The following is a 17,172-nucleotide window of genomic DNA, read 5'->3' on the forward strand; positions in this document are numbered from 1 at the left end:
TGTGTGTGTGTGTGTGTGTGTGTGTGTACCTGTGCGTATGGTAGTGGCTGAGGGAACTGGGCAGCAATAAGAACAAGAAGTAGGAGGAGGCATGGAAGCGATAGTGATGTAGATGTCTCTGTTGTTTTCATCACTCATCATTAAGTTCATCAGAACGGAGCTTGAGCTGCGTGTACTGGCAGGTAGAACCACACATGGACACATAAATTATTTGTCATTAAATACACACTGCAGTAACATAGTTCAAGGTTAAACTGAATCAGCCCCATATGGTTGTTCATCAACGCGTTTATCATTCCTTACTTGAAGCCAAAGATGACAATTTTTGAGTGGTCATTTGGCCACTCACACACAGTCAGGTACAGGTCGCTGTAGATTTCCTCTCCTGCAAACAGACGTACGTGATGGACCTAAAGAGAAAAAGCAAACGTTAGACAAAGAAAAGGATAGTTATATATTAAGTTGACTTATTCAAGTTCTCCAGTTTTAGCTCTCGCAGAAGGACATGGTATCACATCAAATTAGTCCATGTCTGCTTACATGTAAATCTTCTGGAAAAAACACATTAAGTTTCTAGTGAGTGCATTTCCTTTCCTTTACCTGTTTGAGTCTACTGTGCAGGTTGAACTCCCACCAATAAAGATGGTAGGTATAGAAAGAGAAATCATCATCTTCTCCACAGTCGCTGGTGTAGGACAGAACATAGCGGCCGCATTTGGTAAAGCCAAGAAACACATGTCTGGAACAAAAACAAGTGATGCACCAATGTAATACATGACTCGGCTAGAACAATATTACACATGGTCAACCCTCACCCTGAATCTTATGGTCATGAGTAGGTATGGATGTACCAATCCGATAAGTCAGATTAATATTGGCACAGATCTTAAAAAGCAGATCAGGTATTGGCCATGACAGATCCATACAAAATACAGTTTCTTAGTCAATGTAATTTATAAAAGTGTTTCCACTATCAGTGACATTCATTCACGAGGAGCAGCCAACAAAGATTTATTGCACAAGCAATCCCTGGCCTACTGATAGCTTGCATAAAAACGATCTGAATCAGCAATCCTAATTCACACACCGTTTGGTTTGAAATGCTCTCAGTGAGCTACACAACATGCACTGCAGATAGAGCTGGGTGATATTGAGAAATTAAATATATAATTTTAGACCAAAGTAATGTGGATATAATTACTTAAGTGGGTAAAGGCAAATAATACAACAGTCTGATAAGTTCAGAAAATGACATAACTTTACTGTAATGCAGCCTTTGAAACCAGGAAAAGACAACACATGCCATACAACAATATCCAAAATTTAGGACGATATCTAGTCTCATATCACAATGTCGATACATCAATATACTGCCCAGCTCTAAATGCAGTTCACTGAATAGGACAATTGGTGTAATGACAACCCATTTGTAAACACACTCTGACCCTGCTCTCAGGAATTCCTCGCTGACAATGTTCTTTAAAGGGACACACACTCGAGGTGGCAGCTTCCTGAACAGGCGTTGAGAAAACTGTCCTGAAAGCTGCAGAACAGGCAAGAGAGTGGATTCAGATATACACCATGTAACAAACACATACATTGCACAATATGAAGCATAGAAAGGTGTGTAGATATATGGACATTGCAGTAATAATGGAATAGCCTTGTCGGTGGCGATGGTTCTGGATACAAAACATATTACACAGGATGTTCGGCTTCACTTACTGACCTGCACATTAACACACCTCATCTAAGTATTTTTAAAGGTCGAACACATGTCTATACCGTGAAATTGCTACATGATTTTCGTTATATCCGAAGGTTGAAGTTGCATTTTAACGGGGCAGTGCAAGTTGTTGCGGTGGTTTAGCTGACGCTAATGCCGCTTGAGCTACAATTACAATATAAAAAGGTGTTCACCGTTGACTTAGCTGGCACGCAAACAGTTCATTTAAATTCACATGTCTATGAGCACGTTAGCAAACCACAGCAAGAGACAAATACCGAGGGATATTGCTAGAAAGCAGGGGAAACTAGTACTTTCACACTTTTTAGCATTGGCTAATTAGCAACCTGCCTGCCATTAGATGTTAGCTTCCGAGCTGGTTAGCAGCTAGCCCCAGAAGCTCATGAAAACAAGGCTTTCACCGGAGCAGTCTTACAATATTTCTGAACCTCTTCTTTCGTGTTTTATCTCGCACATTTCGTGGATTCGTACCTACCTTCCCACGCATGAGAAGCTTCACGACATGGTTTTTGTGTTTTCTTTTAGCCTTCTGTTTGCTATCGTCCTTTTCTGATTTCGAGCTGGGCGCCATCTCCCACTGAACTGCTGTCCCTTGCTGCAGTCAGAACTGTCGCGATTGGTCCACAGGCTGCACGAGACTGCCCTTCACCCGCTGATGGATACATCCATTAAAAACAAGGTATGGCACAACCATGGGCACAATACCGGTGACATCCTGCAAGAGGCCACTACAATAAGATTCAATGGGACCCCTTCGAAAACGAGATGATACATATCAAGGGGTTTATCCTAATAAAAAGATTTGAATCAATTAAAGGGTCACTTCCAGCATGATAAATACCATTTAGAATAAGGCAAACCGGGCGTTTCATCTTATACTTTAGCATTTGGCCTAAAACGGGGAACAGCGAACTTCCAAACAATGATAGTCATGACCAAACAAGAAAGAAACTGGTAATTTGAATGTTTTATTTTAAGTATTTAAAAAAACAAGCTGTAAAAAATACATCTAAAAAAAAAAAAAAAAAAAAAAAAAAAAAATGAATACCTTAACGGAACCTATTGAGAAAAAAAGTCCAACAATAAGAAATTAAAATGAGGGCAGTCAAGCACATACACAAAAATAAAACAACCTACATTCGGTAGGACAGTTTGTGCCTTATTACAGCCCAAGTATACACGTTTTTCTGTTCAGTAGGATACTCTGTATACAGACACACACGACCACCTTAAGGAAAATAATTACAATGAATAAAATTAAAAATAAATCATGATGGCAGGGAGAAATACACCTGCAACTAAACACTGGGAATGTTAAAAAAAAAAAAAGTTTAAAAAGTACCAGAAAAAGGAAAAAAAACAAGACCGAAAATGTTGCATTTCTTTTCTTACAAACATAATTTCTGAATATATTCAAAATACTGCTAGACAGTTTTTTACCCTCAGGAAATTGAAGGGGAAAAACTATTTTAATGTGAGTCAGTGTTGAGATGGTGTTGTGCTAGCTTGCAAACAAAAGATGCTTATTATTATTATATTTCACATTTATTAAAAAAAAAAAAAAAAAAAAAAAAAAAAAAAAATGAGCAAGGTGAGGTGAATGGGCAAAACTGAATAGTAACCCGTTATTTAGTGCTTTGTTCAATGCATGGGCAAAATATGTTCCCTTTTTCTTTAATTTTGACTTTAAAAAACAAACAAAGTTGGAATAGAAAATGTCTGGGTTGATGAGTAAACCATGGTCTTGTCTTGTTAAAGCCAAAAAGGAAACTTCTTGATAGAAAAAACAAGTCCAGAGAGCCATCGCAACCTTCCAACAGACTGAGTCGATCGTTTACTGGGCCTGAAATGAGACATCACAGACCAAATTTAATATAAATTTAAATGTAGAATGTTTATCTTTGCTTTGTAAAGAAATGTAAAAAACTTTATAAAAAAACAAAAAACATCTGCCCTTTATATTGATTCTATCACAGTATCATATTCTAAATCACAAAAAGGCACAATAAACAGTTGGGGAAACATTTCTGTAACAATGGGTATTCCATATTTTGGCCAGTGAATGCGTTCTTGGCAGGCAATCGTTTTCAGCTTAAAAGGTTAATTTTGGATGCTGGTCATAGATGTGCTACCTGTTGTCCCTGCTGTGGACCAGCTGCCTGTCCAGGCGCCTGCCCTGGCTGTCCATAGTAGACAGCTTGCTGTCTGTAGTACTCAGCCCAGGCTGCACTGTAGTCCTGCTGACCTCCAGCTGCAGCTCCTCCTGCAGCTGCCGCTGGTGCTGCTGCACCTGGAGCAGCTGCAGCCCCTCCAGCTGGCTGGGCTGGAAAAACAACATACACACTTTATACTGGTGCACACAGAGTCAAGTACTCGTTTCATTTGACAGTATACAGTGGACATCAGTTCTGACCTGACAAAACATTTTAGTTTACCCAGATATATAAAACTGTCTCAGACCCCACTTACTCATGCCCATCTTTTTGTAGTACTCCTCCCAAGCTTTGGTGTAGTCTGGCTGGCCCCCAGGGGCCTGCGCTGCTTGGCTCTGGTCACCTGGTGCTGCAGCTGCAGGGGCTCCTGGATTTTGGCCCGCCATGGCCCCCCCTGGCTGTTGGCCATAATATTGTGCATAGTATGCTGCCCATGCGGCGTTCTGGTCTGCTGCTGCTGCCTTGCCTAAACAGGATAGATCAGTTAATGAAATACATTTATATACTTCAAAATTGACAAAATAAAAAAATAACTTTTGAGTCAAGTACAGAAACATAATATTTGGGAAGAGTGGAAGTCAGTGCAGGAAATATAGACTCACTGGGGTCATGGGGACCTGGGGCTTGCCACTGCTGGTAGTTACTTCCCCAACCCTGAGGACAGAACTGGGGGCCACCAGGCGCAGATCCACTGCAGAGAAGGACAGGTTCTTTTAAACAAACTGTCTCCTCTGTAGGAAAATTCTAAATTCTTGTGGGTTGTACTTACTGGGGAGCACCACCAGGAGGCCCTGCATTATAAGGGTTGGGATTATAGGGACCCATTGGCCCACCTGGGCCTCCTTGACCAGGACCAGGACCACCGCCCAATGGACACAAGGGAGCCTGGAAACAGGAGAGAACATCCAAGTTAACGGTTGACAGCTGTTTGGACTGTGTATTCCTTCTCTGCTCCGAGTCACTAGAACATACCTCTATCTTCTCTTCTATAAGCTGCTTTGCGTGGTCAATCTGCTGTGGGGACCCACGGATGATGAACAGTTTGAAGTTAGGGTCACCGTTTGGCGGTGGCTGACGAGATATTTCCACAAATGCACCGGTCTGTTGGTTGATAGACTTGACATTCTCTCCTCCTCTGCCAATGACAAGCCCACATTTGTGTGCAGGAATGGAGAAGGTCATCTCCCCTCCCGGAGGACCCCAGTTCCCCTGGCCTCTACCTCGTCCACGCCCACCAGGTGACATCCCTGCACCAGGACCTGGGGGACCCTGTGGAGGAAACAAGCCTTATATTAGGTTTCACTGTTCCACAGCAAAGCACCGTTACTGGATTCTGTCAACACAATAATAACATCAACACCTACCCCCTGCCCACCCTCCTCTCGTGCACGGATGCTCTGTAGCAGGTCAGTGATGATTGATGCAGCATGCTCACACTGGTCTGGTGGGCCCGTAATATGGGCTATTTTATCAGGATTTGAACCATCATCTGCGAGGGATGACAAAAAGGACAGACAGGTTTATTGGTAGGGGGTTTGTACAGGGACTGAAATCCAAAGGCATCAGTTATTTTAGCTGGAATTTTAATGACAGCACGGTTAAGGTGCAGTAAGGGATGCTGCGCATAGATTGTTGATATCTGAACTAAACTGCTAAACAAATACAACCCTCAAATCCATAGTATTTTCACACACACACACACACACACACACACACACACACACACACACACACACACACACCTGGTTTAAACTGTATCTTCACTCCAGCATCACTTTGGATCTTCTTGATCATCTCCCCACTTCGGCCAATTACAACTCCCACGGAGTGGCGGGGCACAGCTATCTGTAGAATTACAAACAACAACAAAAAATGGTGTTAACTGCTCTAAGCGGTTGAGTCTCACCTATTTACCAAACATTTAATTGGGTTAATTTAAAGCAATTTTATCTCTGCTGTGCTCAGTTCACTATATTTAAAAAAAAGAAGAAAAAAAAGCAAAGTTACGACTAACTTTTGTTACACACAGATTACTTACTTCAATGCCGCCGCCGCCGCCGCCACCCCCACCTCCTCCTCCTCCCATCCTGGATCCATATTCACTCCTGTCTCCAAAGCCTGCATGCTCCCTGTCTCGTAGGATCTCATTAACCATCTCCTTTGCTTGCTAAAAAACAAAAGGCACAATTTGAAGGTAAATTTAAAAAATTAAATTTAACTTAAAACATCTCCCACTTAGCCCAAACTATCTCCTCTGTACTTCGAGTACCTGCACTTTGTATGGGTCTCCAATGATGCGTAGGGGTTTATCTACATTGGGTGGCTGGGATCCATCTTGAATAAGAATCATTTTAACTCCAGCCCGCTCCTAGGATTTTGCAGAAAAGTAACGTTACATTGATTACACGACAAATTCACCTTATCCAACTTGAGCATGTAACACCCTTTACTGCAGAAAAAATTAAATTAGCACAGAATTTTTGTTACTAATAACTATTTTCAGTCTAATATTTGCACAGCAGAAACACTCTGAATCAAGTCATTATGTAGTCATGATGATAACCTGCGATTCTCACCTGTAGCTGTTTGATGGTCTCTCCTCCTTTACCTATAATAAGGCCTGCCTTGCCTGCAGGAATAATCATCTCCTGCATGGAACCTGACTGCCCATTGGTTGTTTCATGACCCCTTGACACTATGTCATCTATAAGTGCCCTGGCTCTCCTGGAGGCAAATTCAAATGAAAAGAAAGTAATGAAAACCATTAAACACAATACTAATATGGCATTAAAGAAATACAGTTAATAGATCACATTATTCACTCTAAACTTCCTTCACCGTGGCATCCCTACTACCAAGGTGGTCAGGTCAGAGATGAGGACTTGACTTCAGACTCGTCCTCAAAAGACTTTAGACTCTTTAGAATTTTGGGAATGATGAGTTCAATGTTATTCCCCTCCCTGTGTAACCTATACCCTACCTACGTAACACCAGATATATCTGCTGCGGCTACACATGAGGACAACGTACATGTTGACCGCATTGGCAGCTGCTGTGCCATTCATCAGAAGCTTTGGCTTTAAAAAAACTATACACAATTCCATCAGGCACCTGAAAACCTATTCTGATAGGTAGCAAACATGTTTAGGTCAGCATTGGCCGTCTAACATTAGCTTGCTTCAGCTACGACCTATAGAGATAAACTCCGACTGTCGACCGCTACATGTTATGAAAAGATGAATTAGCGTTTTTTATCCCCAGGGGATTTAACTTTGTTTAAGTATTTACGTCCCGTTGGCTGCTACCACGTTAATTAACATTATTGTTGATCATATAACACTACAGTTGTATTAAAGTGCTCATTTTCATAATTGTATTTAGAGATTATGCCAGAATAAGTTTACATGGTTTAATTCTCAACAAAAAAAAAGCACACCATATTTGTGCTGCAGCTCCTCGTTTCACCCTGTGTGTTGAGCTCTCCGTTTTAACTACAAAGTGAGGCATCTCATTTCTATTCCATCTTTGTTGGGAGTCGCACATGTGCTGTACCTAGGTAAGGACTACTAGCCAGTCAGAAGCAGAGTATAAGGGAGTTCCACTAGCAGCTAGGTGAGCATTATAACGTGTGTTACAAAGTGACGCATGCTCGTCACGGAAGTACAGGCTGGACTACAACAGAGCTGTTTGGAGCAGTTTGTGAACAGTGTTTTCTGTTAGACTTTTCTATTCACTTTGTAAACCTATAACATGCACACAAAAAAAAAGATTAAAAAAAGGGGGAAAAGCCAAAAAGCATAACATGAGCACTTTAAGTTAACTTTACGCTGGGTTTGAGAGTCTGGGGGATGTGTTGCCAGTAGTTTACAGGCTGTTATTAGTTGTAGACATTACATAGTTATGCTCTGTAAGTGGAAAAAACAGGTTAGTTATTAATTTTTTATCATCATTATTTTTCTTGAGTACCTCAACATTTGTTCTGAACTGTACTGTCTGTTCATGTTACAAGGAAAAATACTGTTATTAACTTGAAAGTAAAGCATTCCTGGTGTTAGTCATATTGCAATAGCCTGCTAACCCTCTGGGGTCTGCATTGACTTGCACTAATCATAGTTATTTATGGGGTAGGAATGATTAAGATTACATTAAGGACTATAGTTAGGGTTCAACTTTGACAATATTTGCAAAGGACAATGTGTACCTTCCTGAGAGGAAGTGCTGCCTTAGAGGCAAAACTTTGTTAGAAAAGTCCCAATATGCTAACCGTTACCATTGGACAAGCAAACGGGAAATTGTTCCAAGATTTATATAATCTTGGAGCTAAAACTAAACTTTAATACATTATGTGTAGTCTGATTAGGCAAGCCACCACTCTGTTAACAATGAATGGGTCACCTCGGGGCACAAAGGTGTTTCTACATGCCAGACAAAGAACTTAAATGTTAGGAGCCATGGAATGAGTATTACGAGCAATAATTTCTGCGCTGCAAGGCACTTTTTCCTGCTTTTTGCACGGAGATGCTACTTATCTTTTTAAACTTGAAAGTGTGCAAAAATAAACCAAAGCAAAGTATTGTTCAAAGCATTGCCTGTTCAAAACTCTGCAGCTGCTCAAGACTGGCATTATTGTAGGCGCAGCTGGAGCTTTTTGCAATGCCTGTATTACGTAAGAATAGTGTGACCTGAACCAGAGATGCTCACAAGTCTGAGTGTGTGTCCCAGTCAAGTCTCTCGTGGTTATGAATGTTGTATTCCCTGCATCTAGGCTGGTCAGAACACCGCATAGCTATTGATGAGGAATTTAAAGCATGTAATCGATTATTCTGACTCATTTATCTATTATCATACAGTTTCAGTTTTCATTAGCTGTTTGGGATATAAATCAGTAAAGTTTAATAAGGTTATTTCTTCTCCTTTGAGTTGCTACTTGATGCTAGAGACATCAAAAACCAAACCGACTTTGAGAGTTGAGTTGTTGTTTCTCAAATTGAGAAACACTTTTTTTTGTGAGAAATACACCGTTTTAGATGGGAAAACCAACTTACTGTATGGCATCTGGTGACCCTGTCAGAGAAACACTTCTATCTGGAAGGCCGGCACTGTCTGTGAGTGAATAAAAAAAAAATATATATACATCAATCCAAGAGATGCTAGAAAAGAGATTATATTTTGTTTACTTTACAAATCTGCCCATATCTTACCGTGCGCAATCTGGACCTTGCAGCCAGAATCCTGCTGTATTTTGTTAATCTGTTCACCTCCTCGGCCAATGACTTTGGGGACAACAGCAAAGATATTTAGATTGGAGTTTAAACAAGTGTAACACAGCCATGCATATGGTTTAGCAAAAGTATGTGCATGTACTTACTGAGACCGACCATTCCATCAGGCACCCTGAACTCTTCTGTCATTGTGGAGGGTCTGGCACTGCAGACAAGTTTAAAAAAACAAGGAAATGTAAAGGATCTTGATGAGCTCGGAGTCATACCCGCAAGCACCAAAACTGTCAATGTAAAAGAAACAAAATAACCTCAACATACCTTTGTTGCGACAGGGCAGCCAGCTGAGCTCCAATAGCTGTTAAGAGAAGGAAAATGTGGTGAGCAGTTGGAAACTGAACCAAGCGAGTGTTTGGAATAGGATCAATGAGTGATTTAACGTACACAATGCAGAATCAATTTCACTCTGTGATGCTACCTTCTTGGCATCGGGTTCATCTGAAAACAAAAGAAAAAGTGAGTCTAATATGTGGACTAACAAATGCAGACAAACTGCCCGTTAGCGCTGATTTTTCACCTGCTTCTTCCAGGGATCGTTTCTGTGCTGTAAATGGATAGTTCTCAGCTCCTCCGTTGTTGCTCACTGAGGGAACACCGTCTCCACCGATTTTAGCTGCAATCTAGAAAGACATGCACACTGGGTAAATGTCTGTGGTGCTTGCCCCATACTATGGACTATATGTCAGAATATGCTCATCTCTGCTCCATCTCTCTCTCTCACTTTATCATTTCAACATAAATAAAAACAGCAACTAAAATGAAACGAACAGTACCTTCACAGCACGTTGACTTGATAAAACAATTTATCTATAGACAAAAATATGCAACCTTTTTTGATGGTTTTGCTAGGTAAAAAATAAAGCAAAACCAGCAAAAATATGCCAAACTCAAGTTTGAGCTTCTAAAATATTCAGATTGTTTTTCCTCTCTGTTTTCTATGGCTGTTAATTGAATATCTTTGGGTTTGGGGCTGTTCGACTACCCGAGTAAAGAACACGATAGACTATGGATGAAATCAACAAAGCGAACCACCATCACTTGCAGCCCTTACCTTGATAACTACAAAGACCCGTAAAAGTAGCTAACGTTGCCTTCACACTTTCGCCACGGACCGTGAAAGTAACGTTAGCGAATGAGAAACGTTACTAAAATCGCAGTCATTTAGCTAGCTAATCGCCTAATAGCACCCTTTTGTCCGTTTAATGCTAATTATCAGTATCGTCACAATATAACAAGCTAGTCTGACCTTATTTGGTGACAATCATAGTGCCATGACAAAGTTGTTAATTATTCAATTCTTCTAAAATGGCGTTTAACACATGGAGGCTAAAACTGCGTGATCAAATTACCGTTAACTAAAACGTTAACTGTTAAGAGTAGCTAGCTAACTAACTAACAGAGCTCACTTCACGTTAGCTTAAGTAGCTAGCTAGCTAACGTTAGTCCATTTAACGTTAACAGAAGGATCCCGGTGGCGATGACGAGTTGTTTTATTTAGCTATACACGAAAGTGGGACTTACGTTCCTGCCGCTGCTCAGTGCAGCCCGCAAACATTTCAACCGACTACAAAATCTGGCGAGTGTGTTAGACAAATGAATGGCATTGCTACTAGCTAGGTCGCAGCTAGCTTGTTACCTTAAGCTAACGTCACGGGTAATTAAGCTAGCCGCAGTTTCCCACCAGCTAACTAACGTTAGCTCGCCGTCTGTTTTATCTTGTAACAAAGTACTTTATTACCTGTCTGGCTCGTTGTACTGCATCAGCAAAAGCGTCGTTTTTCATCCCAGCGCCGACTCCGTTTGTCGGCAGACCGCCGTAATCAGACATGCTGCTCACAAGAGACAAATAGACACAGGGGGCAGGCTAGATAGCTTTGACCGGGTTGAGCTGCGCAGAAGCGGGAAGGCTAAACAGCAGCGAACGGGTGGGGGGGGGGCTCCAATGTGCGTGGCTGCTAACCACGCCGGCAAATTTGCCTGCTTAAAATAGCCAATCAACGAATCTTCAACCTCTGTGTCTTCACTTTTCTCTCACTTTTCGGTGTTGACGTCCAATTTTATACAGCACAAAATACCGCCACCTCCTGGGCTGGAGCACATGGGCTGGCGGAGGAGTAGTGTAGATCAGGCACTGTTGAGGGGGACAGGCATGTATTACCATTTACAGTTCTTAATAGCTACTTGCATCAAGCCATGTATTATTAAGAACCAATTTTACAATGGAATCAAGTTTTTTTTAACAACTGGGGTGTAAAAACAAAACTTGCACTCCTTGTAACGAGTTAAGTTGAGCAGATCACAAACTACATGCATTCCAATAAGCCTTTAAGCCTATCAACATCTATTTATTTATTTATTTTTCTGACACACTAGTGAATTATTTGGAAATTACAGGCATGTAAAATAAAGCTTTACCAAAAAAAATCTCATCAAACATTTGTTCGGAAACCATGTGGTCAAACTGCATGACTTGTTTTGAACAGATCCTTTTCAGAAGAAAGCTGCATGGCATTAACAAAAGCAGCACCATGCATGCATTTATTCACATACAAAATAGTCACATCAAAAATGTTTATTAGCATTAAATATCATTTCTTAGTGGTTCATTATTGAGTGTTACCCTCCACATTGTGCACATAGAGTTTCTGAAAATATTGTGTAGCACTGGACCCTGCTGTGTGTTTCAACACTTATTAAAAATGGGCATTTTGCACAAGAGGTTATCATGAAACATTTCCACTTCTTGATATGGCTTCGGCAGTTCCGCTCATGTAAAATAGAAAGTCCTTTAGTGTGCTTTACTCTTTAATCTTTCCAGGAAAGAAAGGCTGGACAGTGTATCTTCCTTTTTTTTCTCCACACCATCCTCTGTTCCGGCCGTCATTTGAGAGTTAAGTTCATTGTTATTTTGTTGTTGTTTTACTGTCTTTTAGTATTTGTAACATTTGTTCAAGACATGTCAATCAAAGTCCGGACTCTGTAACTCCACTGGTGCGCAGCGACTTTCGGTTCTTGTCGCTTACCGAACAGGAAGTTGGACCAGTCCTCCCATGATCCTGTATCTTCCTTTATATACCACCTAGGAGAAAAAATAATGCTATAGGAATGTAACATGGCTTCCTGGTTTGGTTTTACCAGTTTGTTCTCAGGGAAGTTCATGCAAGTCTTCATCTGTCCATGGCAATGCAATAGCAGAAGGCAAATGGATTAGCTTTCACACAGTTGCTGGCATGCACTGCATGGCAATATATCACACATGAAACGCATTTCAGCAGCTGCCAGATCAGGTGAGGTCTTCCGAATATATCACAACAGCGTATATAGAACGATGATGATCTGTTGTTTTTCTCTTTTTATTACATGGTTTATGTACCATTCGATCATCCTCACTCTGAAATCTCAGGACTTGTAATCACAGCACCATTTATTCATCCACAGTCACGGCCCAATTCCTCATGCATTGCTAACAGACCTGTGCATGCTTGTAGTTGAAAGCCCCCCCCCCAAATCTAACCTTTTTCTACCCCTTCCCTTTCCCACCCCGCCTACCCTCAATGTCCACTCCCAGGGCTATCCTTGTGTATTCATAGACGACGTAGGACATGCTGACAGCAGGAACGACTTTCAGCAGGTTGGGGGAAATTCCTCGATAAAGTCCGGCCACACCATCCTGGGTCACGATGTTGTGAAGCAATGCCAACATGGAGGGTTTAGGGGTTCCCTTCACTGAAACTGAGGGGAGAAATAAAGATTAACTCCACCAACACATTCTAGTCTCTCACTACGTGTGACTCTGCAAAACTGGTGCTAATGTACAGAAATCATGTTTGCCTGCCCTTGATTCTCTCTAATTGTAAGTTTGTATAAGGTTCTTGTTGCCCCAAATGCCTGCTCTTGGGGGGAATTGTTGGTGTGGACTAGACCTACTCTATCTGTAAAGGGTCATGAGATAACTTATTGTTCATATATACTGTATATATATATATATAAATATATACTGTATACATGTATATACATATATATACTCTGTATATATACATATATATGCATATATATAGATATATATGTCTGTATATATATATACACATATATATACATATATATACAGTATACATGTGTATAAAGACATATATATATATATATATATATATATATATATAATCAATCTTATTAATTTTATATATGTATATATATATAAATAATGAATAAGATTGATTTGACCTGCCAGGCAGCAATTGGTTTACATTCACTGTGAGAAAAACTTGAAGCATGCTTCAAATTCATGTTTGTGTCAAATTGTAATGCAGTGGCTACTGTAGCCGGAACTGTCTTGAAAACTTGTTTGTGCGCCCAGTGATGCTCCAACATTCAAGTCTTTTGTGGTTCTACTCTCTATTCAATGAAGGAAACCATTAGATGTGGTTGAAAGCTCTGGTAAAAAGCTAGCAAGTAGACCTTGAATTTTTTAAATCTTTTTCACAATTTCTGTTTACATATCGAGTGCATTCTGTGTTTGATTTTCTGACATTTGTAAATACATTGCTTTTCAGCAAGCGAGGAGATTTTCATACCACGCTGAAATTAATACAAACCAACAGCTCAAAATTGTAGGCTTTGGAAATAATCAGCAGTAAGTCACTGTATACAAAATCTTTATTAATTTGGCTAAATAATTGGTAGGGTTCTTTATTCATAGTTTGACGCTATGAGGGTTTGCAAAAAAAGCATGCTCCTTTGGACATACAGGTGGGTGACAAATTAAAGAAAAAACATGAATAAATTGGCATCATTGTCAAGGGTCATTGAATGGTTCTATAGGTGTGAAAATAATAAGATATGGCCTTTACAGTTATCAGATCTAAACCCAACTTCACACCTATGGAAGACATTGGCCTGATCTGTTAAATTGTGCTTTCTACCTACAACAACAAAAATTATCTAAACACAACTGTATACAGACAGGTGCCAAGGGGAATAACTGAGTAAAGGTTGCTGTAGAGAAATTAAGCCTTGCATTACATTTAAAGTATTGACAGTGTGTGGGAGCTGGCTTCTGTAAAGTTTACGGTGATCTCCATGTGAGGAATGTATTACTTCAGTAGTCTTCAAGGGACTTTCGAGATTCTATGACAAGGAGCACTGATGGCCCAACACCTAACTAAGAGACACTTTACGATATTTTTTTCTTGTAATTTGCCACCAATCTGTAGCTATATTAGTATGACGACAGTTATCCTGACCTTGTGCCTGCATTCGAGTGCGGATCAATGCTAGCGGGTAACTTGCCAGCTGTCCACAGGTGCTGGAAATGGCACCGCAGCCAACCAGCACCATGACCCCTGGGTCAGTTAAACCTCGGTTTCTGTTAAGCCAGGAAAACTTCAGGGTCTATGGAATAGAGGGAGTGAGAAGAAGGTAAACACTAAGGAGATGCACTGTGACAGCTGTGAGCTTTTATATCTCTGACCTCGTAGACAGCCAGGTCAATGCCGGCGTACGGGACAATACTCAGCAGGTTGGGTACATAGCCCTTGTAGAAGGCTGTGAAACCTTCTCTCTGTAGGATCTGTTTGGCACAGTCTGCTATTCCTGAGTATTGACCTGTTTTTCTTAGTGTGAGACGAGTCTTCAGCACCTGTGGAGAAAAAGAGAAGAGATAAAGAGGAAACAAGGAGGAGGAACAGATCACTCATCGTGCATTTTCTTCACGCTATATGACTGTTTTATGTGTGTATTACCCTGATATTACCTCCATTGGGTAGATGGCTGTCTGAGCTGTAGCTCCAGCCAAGGAGCCGGCAACAAACCTCTCATGAACCCTCAGAGTTCTTGTTTCATTTCTGTTTCGCATCATATTCTTGATCTAGGAGTTTTAGAGAAAAGGAAAGAATAAAATACTGCACATAATTTGAGAGAGTTCTAATCATAGACAAATGATAAAATGAGTGTTGCTTTAAGACATAGTTTGACATTTTGGGAAATATCCTTAATTCGCTTGGCAAGAGTTGTATGAAAACATTAAGAACTCTCTCTTCTGTACAATAAATATGAAGTTAAATACAGCAGCCAGTTAGCTTAACTTTGCATGAATTCAATAGAGTTGTTAAATGTTGAACTATTCTTTTAAACATTTGACTGGTGCAAATGACAGTCTGAGAATTATTAAGATAGGGATCAAAGATGAATGGATGTTCAGAGGTGCATAAAATGAATAAATAAGAGGTTTATCCACCTGTTCATAAGCTGTGAACTTAATAGCAATTTCTGGGGCAATCTTAAGAACATTGATTCCATTGCCCCTCCACAGTGACCAAAGTCCTCCTTCTTTCAGCATGTACTGAAAACCGCTCAGCACATTCCCTTTAAAATCAGTGGCACCATGAACCTAGAAGAACCGAATCAGAGAGGTTTACTTTTGTGTAAAGACGTAGAGGCTGACTGACGGTTCACCTCAAAGATCTCTGCCACAAATCAAAGATAAAACAGAAAATGACAATCACACATATGCATGAATAATCATGTGTTTCAAACTGATCAAATAGATCCTAACTGTCCTGACTGACCTGTCGGAAGACTTTAAGGCGGTCTAAGGGAGCAGTTCCAGTTCGAGATACAGATCCTGCCATGGCTCCAGCCAACAGCTGCCGCCACACATAGCCAGACTTCTTCTCCTCCTCAGAAAATTCATCTGGGATTGTCAACTGCTCCCCTATATCCAACATCTACTGAACCCATAGTGAATGGAATGAGGATTAGATATTATGGAAATAAAGAGGAGAAAACGAGAAAAAAAAATGTTGGCCAAAAAAGGCAATATGTGTGTCTGTCAGTCACAAATCAAACTTGAGAAGCCAACTTTCTCTTAAAATACTTTTTTAATGTTAAACAGTATGTAATCAATTATATTATCTATTGTTTGATTTAGTGTTTCATTTTTTTACTATAGACGACAGGAAGTACGGCAAATAATGTGTTTGGCAAGCATTGCTCCACAGATGCGTTGAGAAATGATGCTTTAACCCAACCATGTCATGATTTAGAAATACACAATGCTGTTCTTGTTGTCCTAATGTGTGTGTGACCTCACCATTGAATGTTTCCAGTAGCGCGCTATGTCCTCCATGTTACTGAGAGGGTTAAACAGAAAATAGTCTCGCCACTCATTCCAGTCAATGGTCATGGTACCGTCTTTGTCCATTCTGAGACAAACACATAAACAAGTAATGAAATCTATAGACAGTATAATCATTAAGGTACCCACTGAGTTACAGAGGATTTGATTAATGAGGAATCCTTTACTGCCTCAACAGAATAACACGTATGAGAAAACGCTTCTTAGTTTACCACACTCTAACCTATCAGGGGAAACCAAAATGTAAAAAAAAAACGGAAATGGAAAGGCAGAACCTTCTTAAAGTAAAATGACAAATATTTTGCTTTCAAAATGCAGTTCAACCATCAGGCACCATAAAATCCTATGTGCAGAACCTTGATCTTCTAGCCTAGAAATCTAGACACACCCTAGCGGCAGCAAATGTCATTTGCATCTAGGGTCAGTCTAGCAACTCTACGCTGGCCTGCGAGCTGGAAAAACAAATTCTGGTCTGGCCAATCACATCATGTATAAAGTTGGTGGGCGGGTTTAACATAGGGCTGGAAGAGTTGCGACAGTTCCGCGTTTCCACATTTCCTGCAACTTGAAAACAACTTAGATGGCTGCTGCTAGCAGACAGTGGCCTATAGAATCAGCTTTGGATTCTAAACCTCGGCAATATACCGGATATGGCAAAGGTTTCTTAAGGCAGGTAAAGCAAAGAAAGGGGAGGTAACCTTGTGAACTAATATAATATAAACTTATAAGGTTATAAGGTGCAAGATTTCAGATCGGCCCATCTGAGCTTTCATTTTCTCAAAGGCGGAGCAGGATACCCAG

General features: G+C 40.5%; 3 protein-coding genes across 7 annotated transcripts in view; all 3 read right to left on the bottom strand.

Annotated features, from left to right (window-relative positions):
* The window catches only part of dcaf15 (DDB1 and CUL4 associated factor 15), a 7,515-nt gene extending 5,037 nt beyond the window's left edge, over window positions 1-2,478 (bottom strand). Inside the window, exons 1-5 of one of the 2 annotated variants that reach the window (XM_032538216.1) lie at window positions 2,223-2,478; window positions 1,446-1,543; window positions 601-739; window positions 304-410; window positions 30-175 (exon numbers count right to left, since the gene is read on the bottom strand). In XM_032538216.1, coding sequence (XP_032394107.1) covers window positions 30-175; window positions 304-410; window positions 601-739; window positions 1,446-1,543; window positions 2,223-2,318 — 586 coding nt within the window. In that variant the 5' untranslated portion in view covers window positions 2,319-2,478. The remainder of the gene's footprint in view (window positions 1-29; window positions 176-303; window positions 411-600; window positions 740-1,445; window positions 1,544-2,222) is intronic. The other variant, XM_032538208.1, reaches the window with a different exon arrangement.
* Window positions 2,479-3,323: 845 nt separating this feature from the next.
* khsrp (KH-type splicing regulatory protein) lies at window positions 3,324-11,499 on the bottom strand. Of its 2 annotated transcripts, XM_032538189.1 has the most exons (18): window positions 10,978-11,494; window positions 9,757-9,859; window positions 9,624-9,677; window positions 9,501-9,537; window positions 9,329-9,387; window positions 9,162-9,233; window positions 9,006-9,063; window positions 6,537-6,684; window positions 6,230-6,328; window positions 5,999-6,127; window positions 5,703-5,805; window positions 5,325-5,449; window positions 4,933-5,229; window positions 4,730-4,845; window positions 4,563-4,651; window positions 4,217-4,426; window positions 3,880-4,070; window positions 3,324-3,590 (listed from the first exon to the last, which is right to left on the bottom strand). In XM_032538189.1, the coding sequence occupies exons 1-18, from the start codon at window positions 11,065-11,067 to the stop codon at window positions 3,582-3,584; spliced, it is 1,989 nt and encodes a 662-aa protein (XP_032394080.1). In that variant the 5' UTR covers window positions 11,068-11,494; the 3' UTR covers window positions 3,324-3,581. The 2 variants fall into 2 exon arrangements, with proteins under 2 accessions (XP_032394080.1, XP_032394086.1); XM_032538195.1 differs by lacking the exon at window positions 9,624-9,677 and having other exon boundaries at window positions 10,978-11,499.
* Window positions 11,500-11,796: 297 nt separating this feature from the next.
* Window positions 11,797-17,172, bottom strand: part of LOC116703505 (calcium-binding mitochondrial carrier protein SCaMC-3) — an 11,686-nt gene continuing 6,310 nt past the window's right edge. For 2 of the 3 annotated variants that reach the window (XM_032538272.1, XM_032538282.1), the window contains exons 5-11: window positions 16,327-16,438; window positions 15,803-15,961; window positions 15,472-15,624; window positions 14,989-15,102; window positions 14,707-14,874; window positions 14,480-14,627; window positions 11,797-12,971 (exon numbers count right to left, since the gene is read on the bottom strand). In XM_032538272.1, coding sequence (XP_032394163.1) covers window positions 12,760-12,971; window positions 14,480-14,627; window positions 14,707-14,874; window positions 14,989-15,102; window positions 15,472-15,624; window positions 15,803-15,961; window positions 16,327-16,438 — 1,066 coding nt within the window. In that variant the 3' untranslated portion in view covers window positions 11,797-12,759. The remainder of the gene's footprint in view (window positions 12,972-14,479; window positions 14,628-14,706; window positions 14,875-14,988; window positions 15,103-15,471; window positions 15,625-15,802; window positions 15,962-16,326; window positions 16,439-17,172) is intronic. The other variant, XM_032538291.1, reaches the window with a different exon arrangement.

The sequence above is a fragment of the Etheostoma spectabile genome, chromosome 2 (assembly GCF_008692095.1).
Source record: "Etheostoma spectabile isolate EspeVRDwgs_2016 chromosome 2, UIUC_Espe_1.0, whole genome shotgun sequence".
NCBI lineage: Eukaryota > Metazoa > Chordata > Actinopteri > Perciformes > Percidae > Etheostoma > Etheostoma spectabile.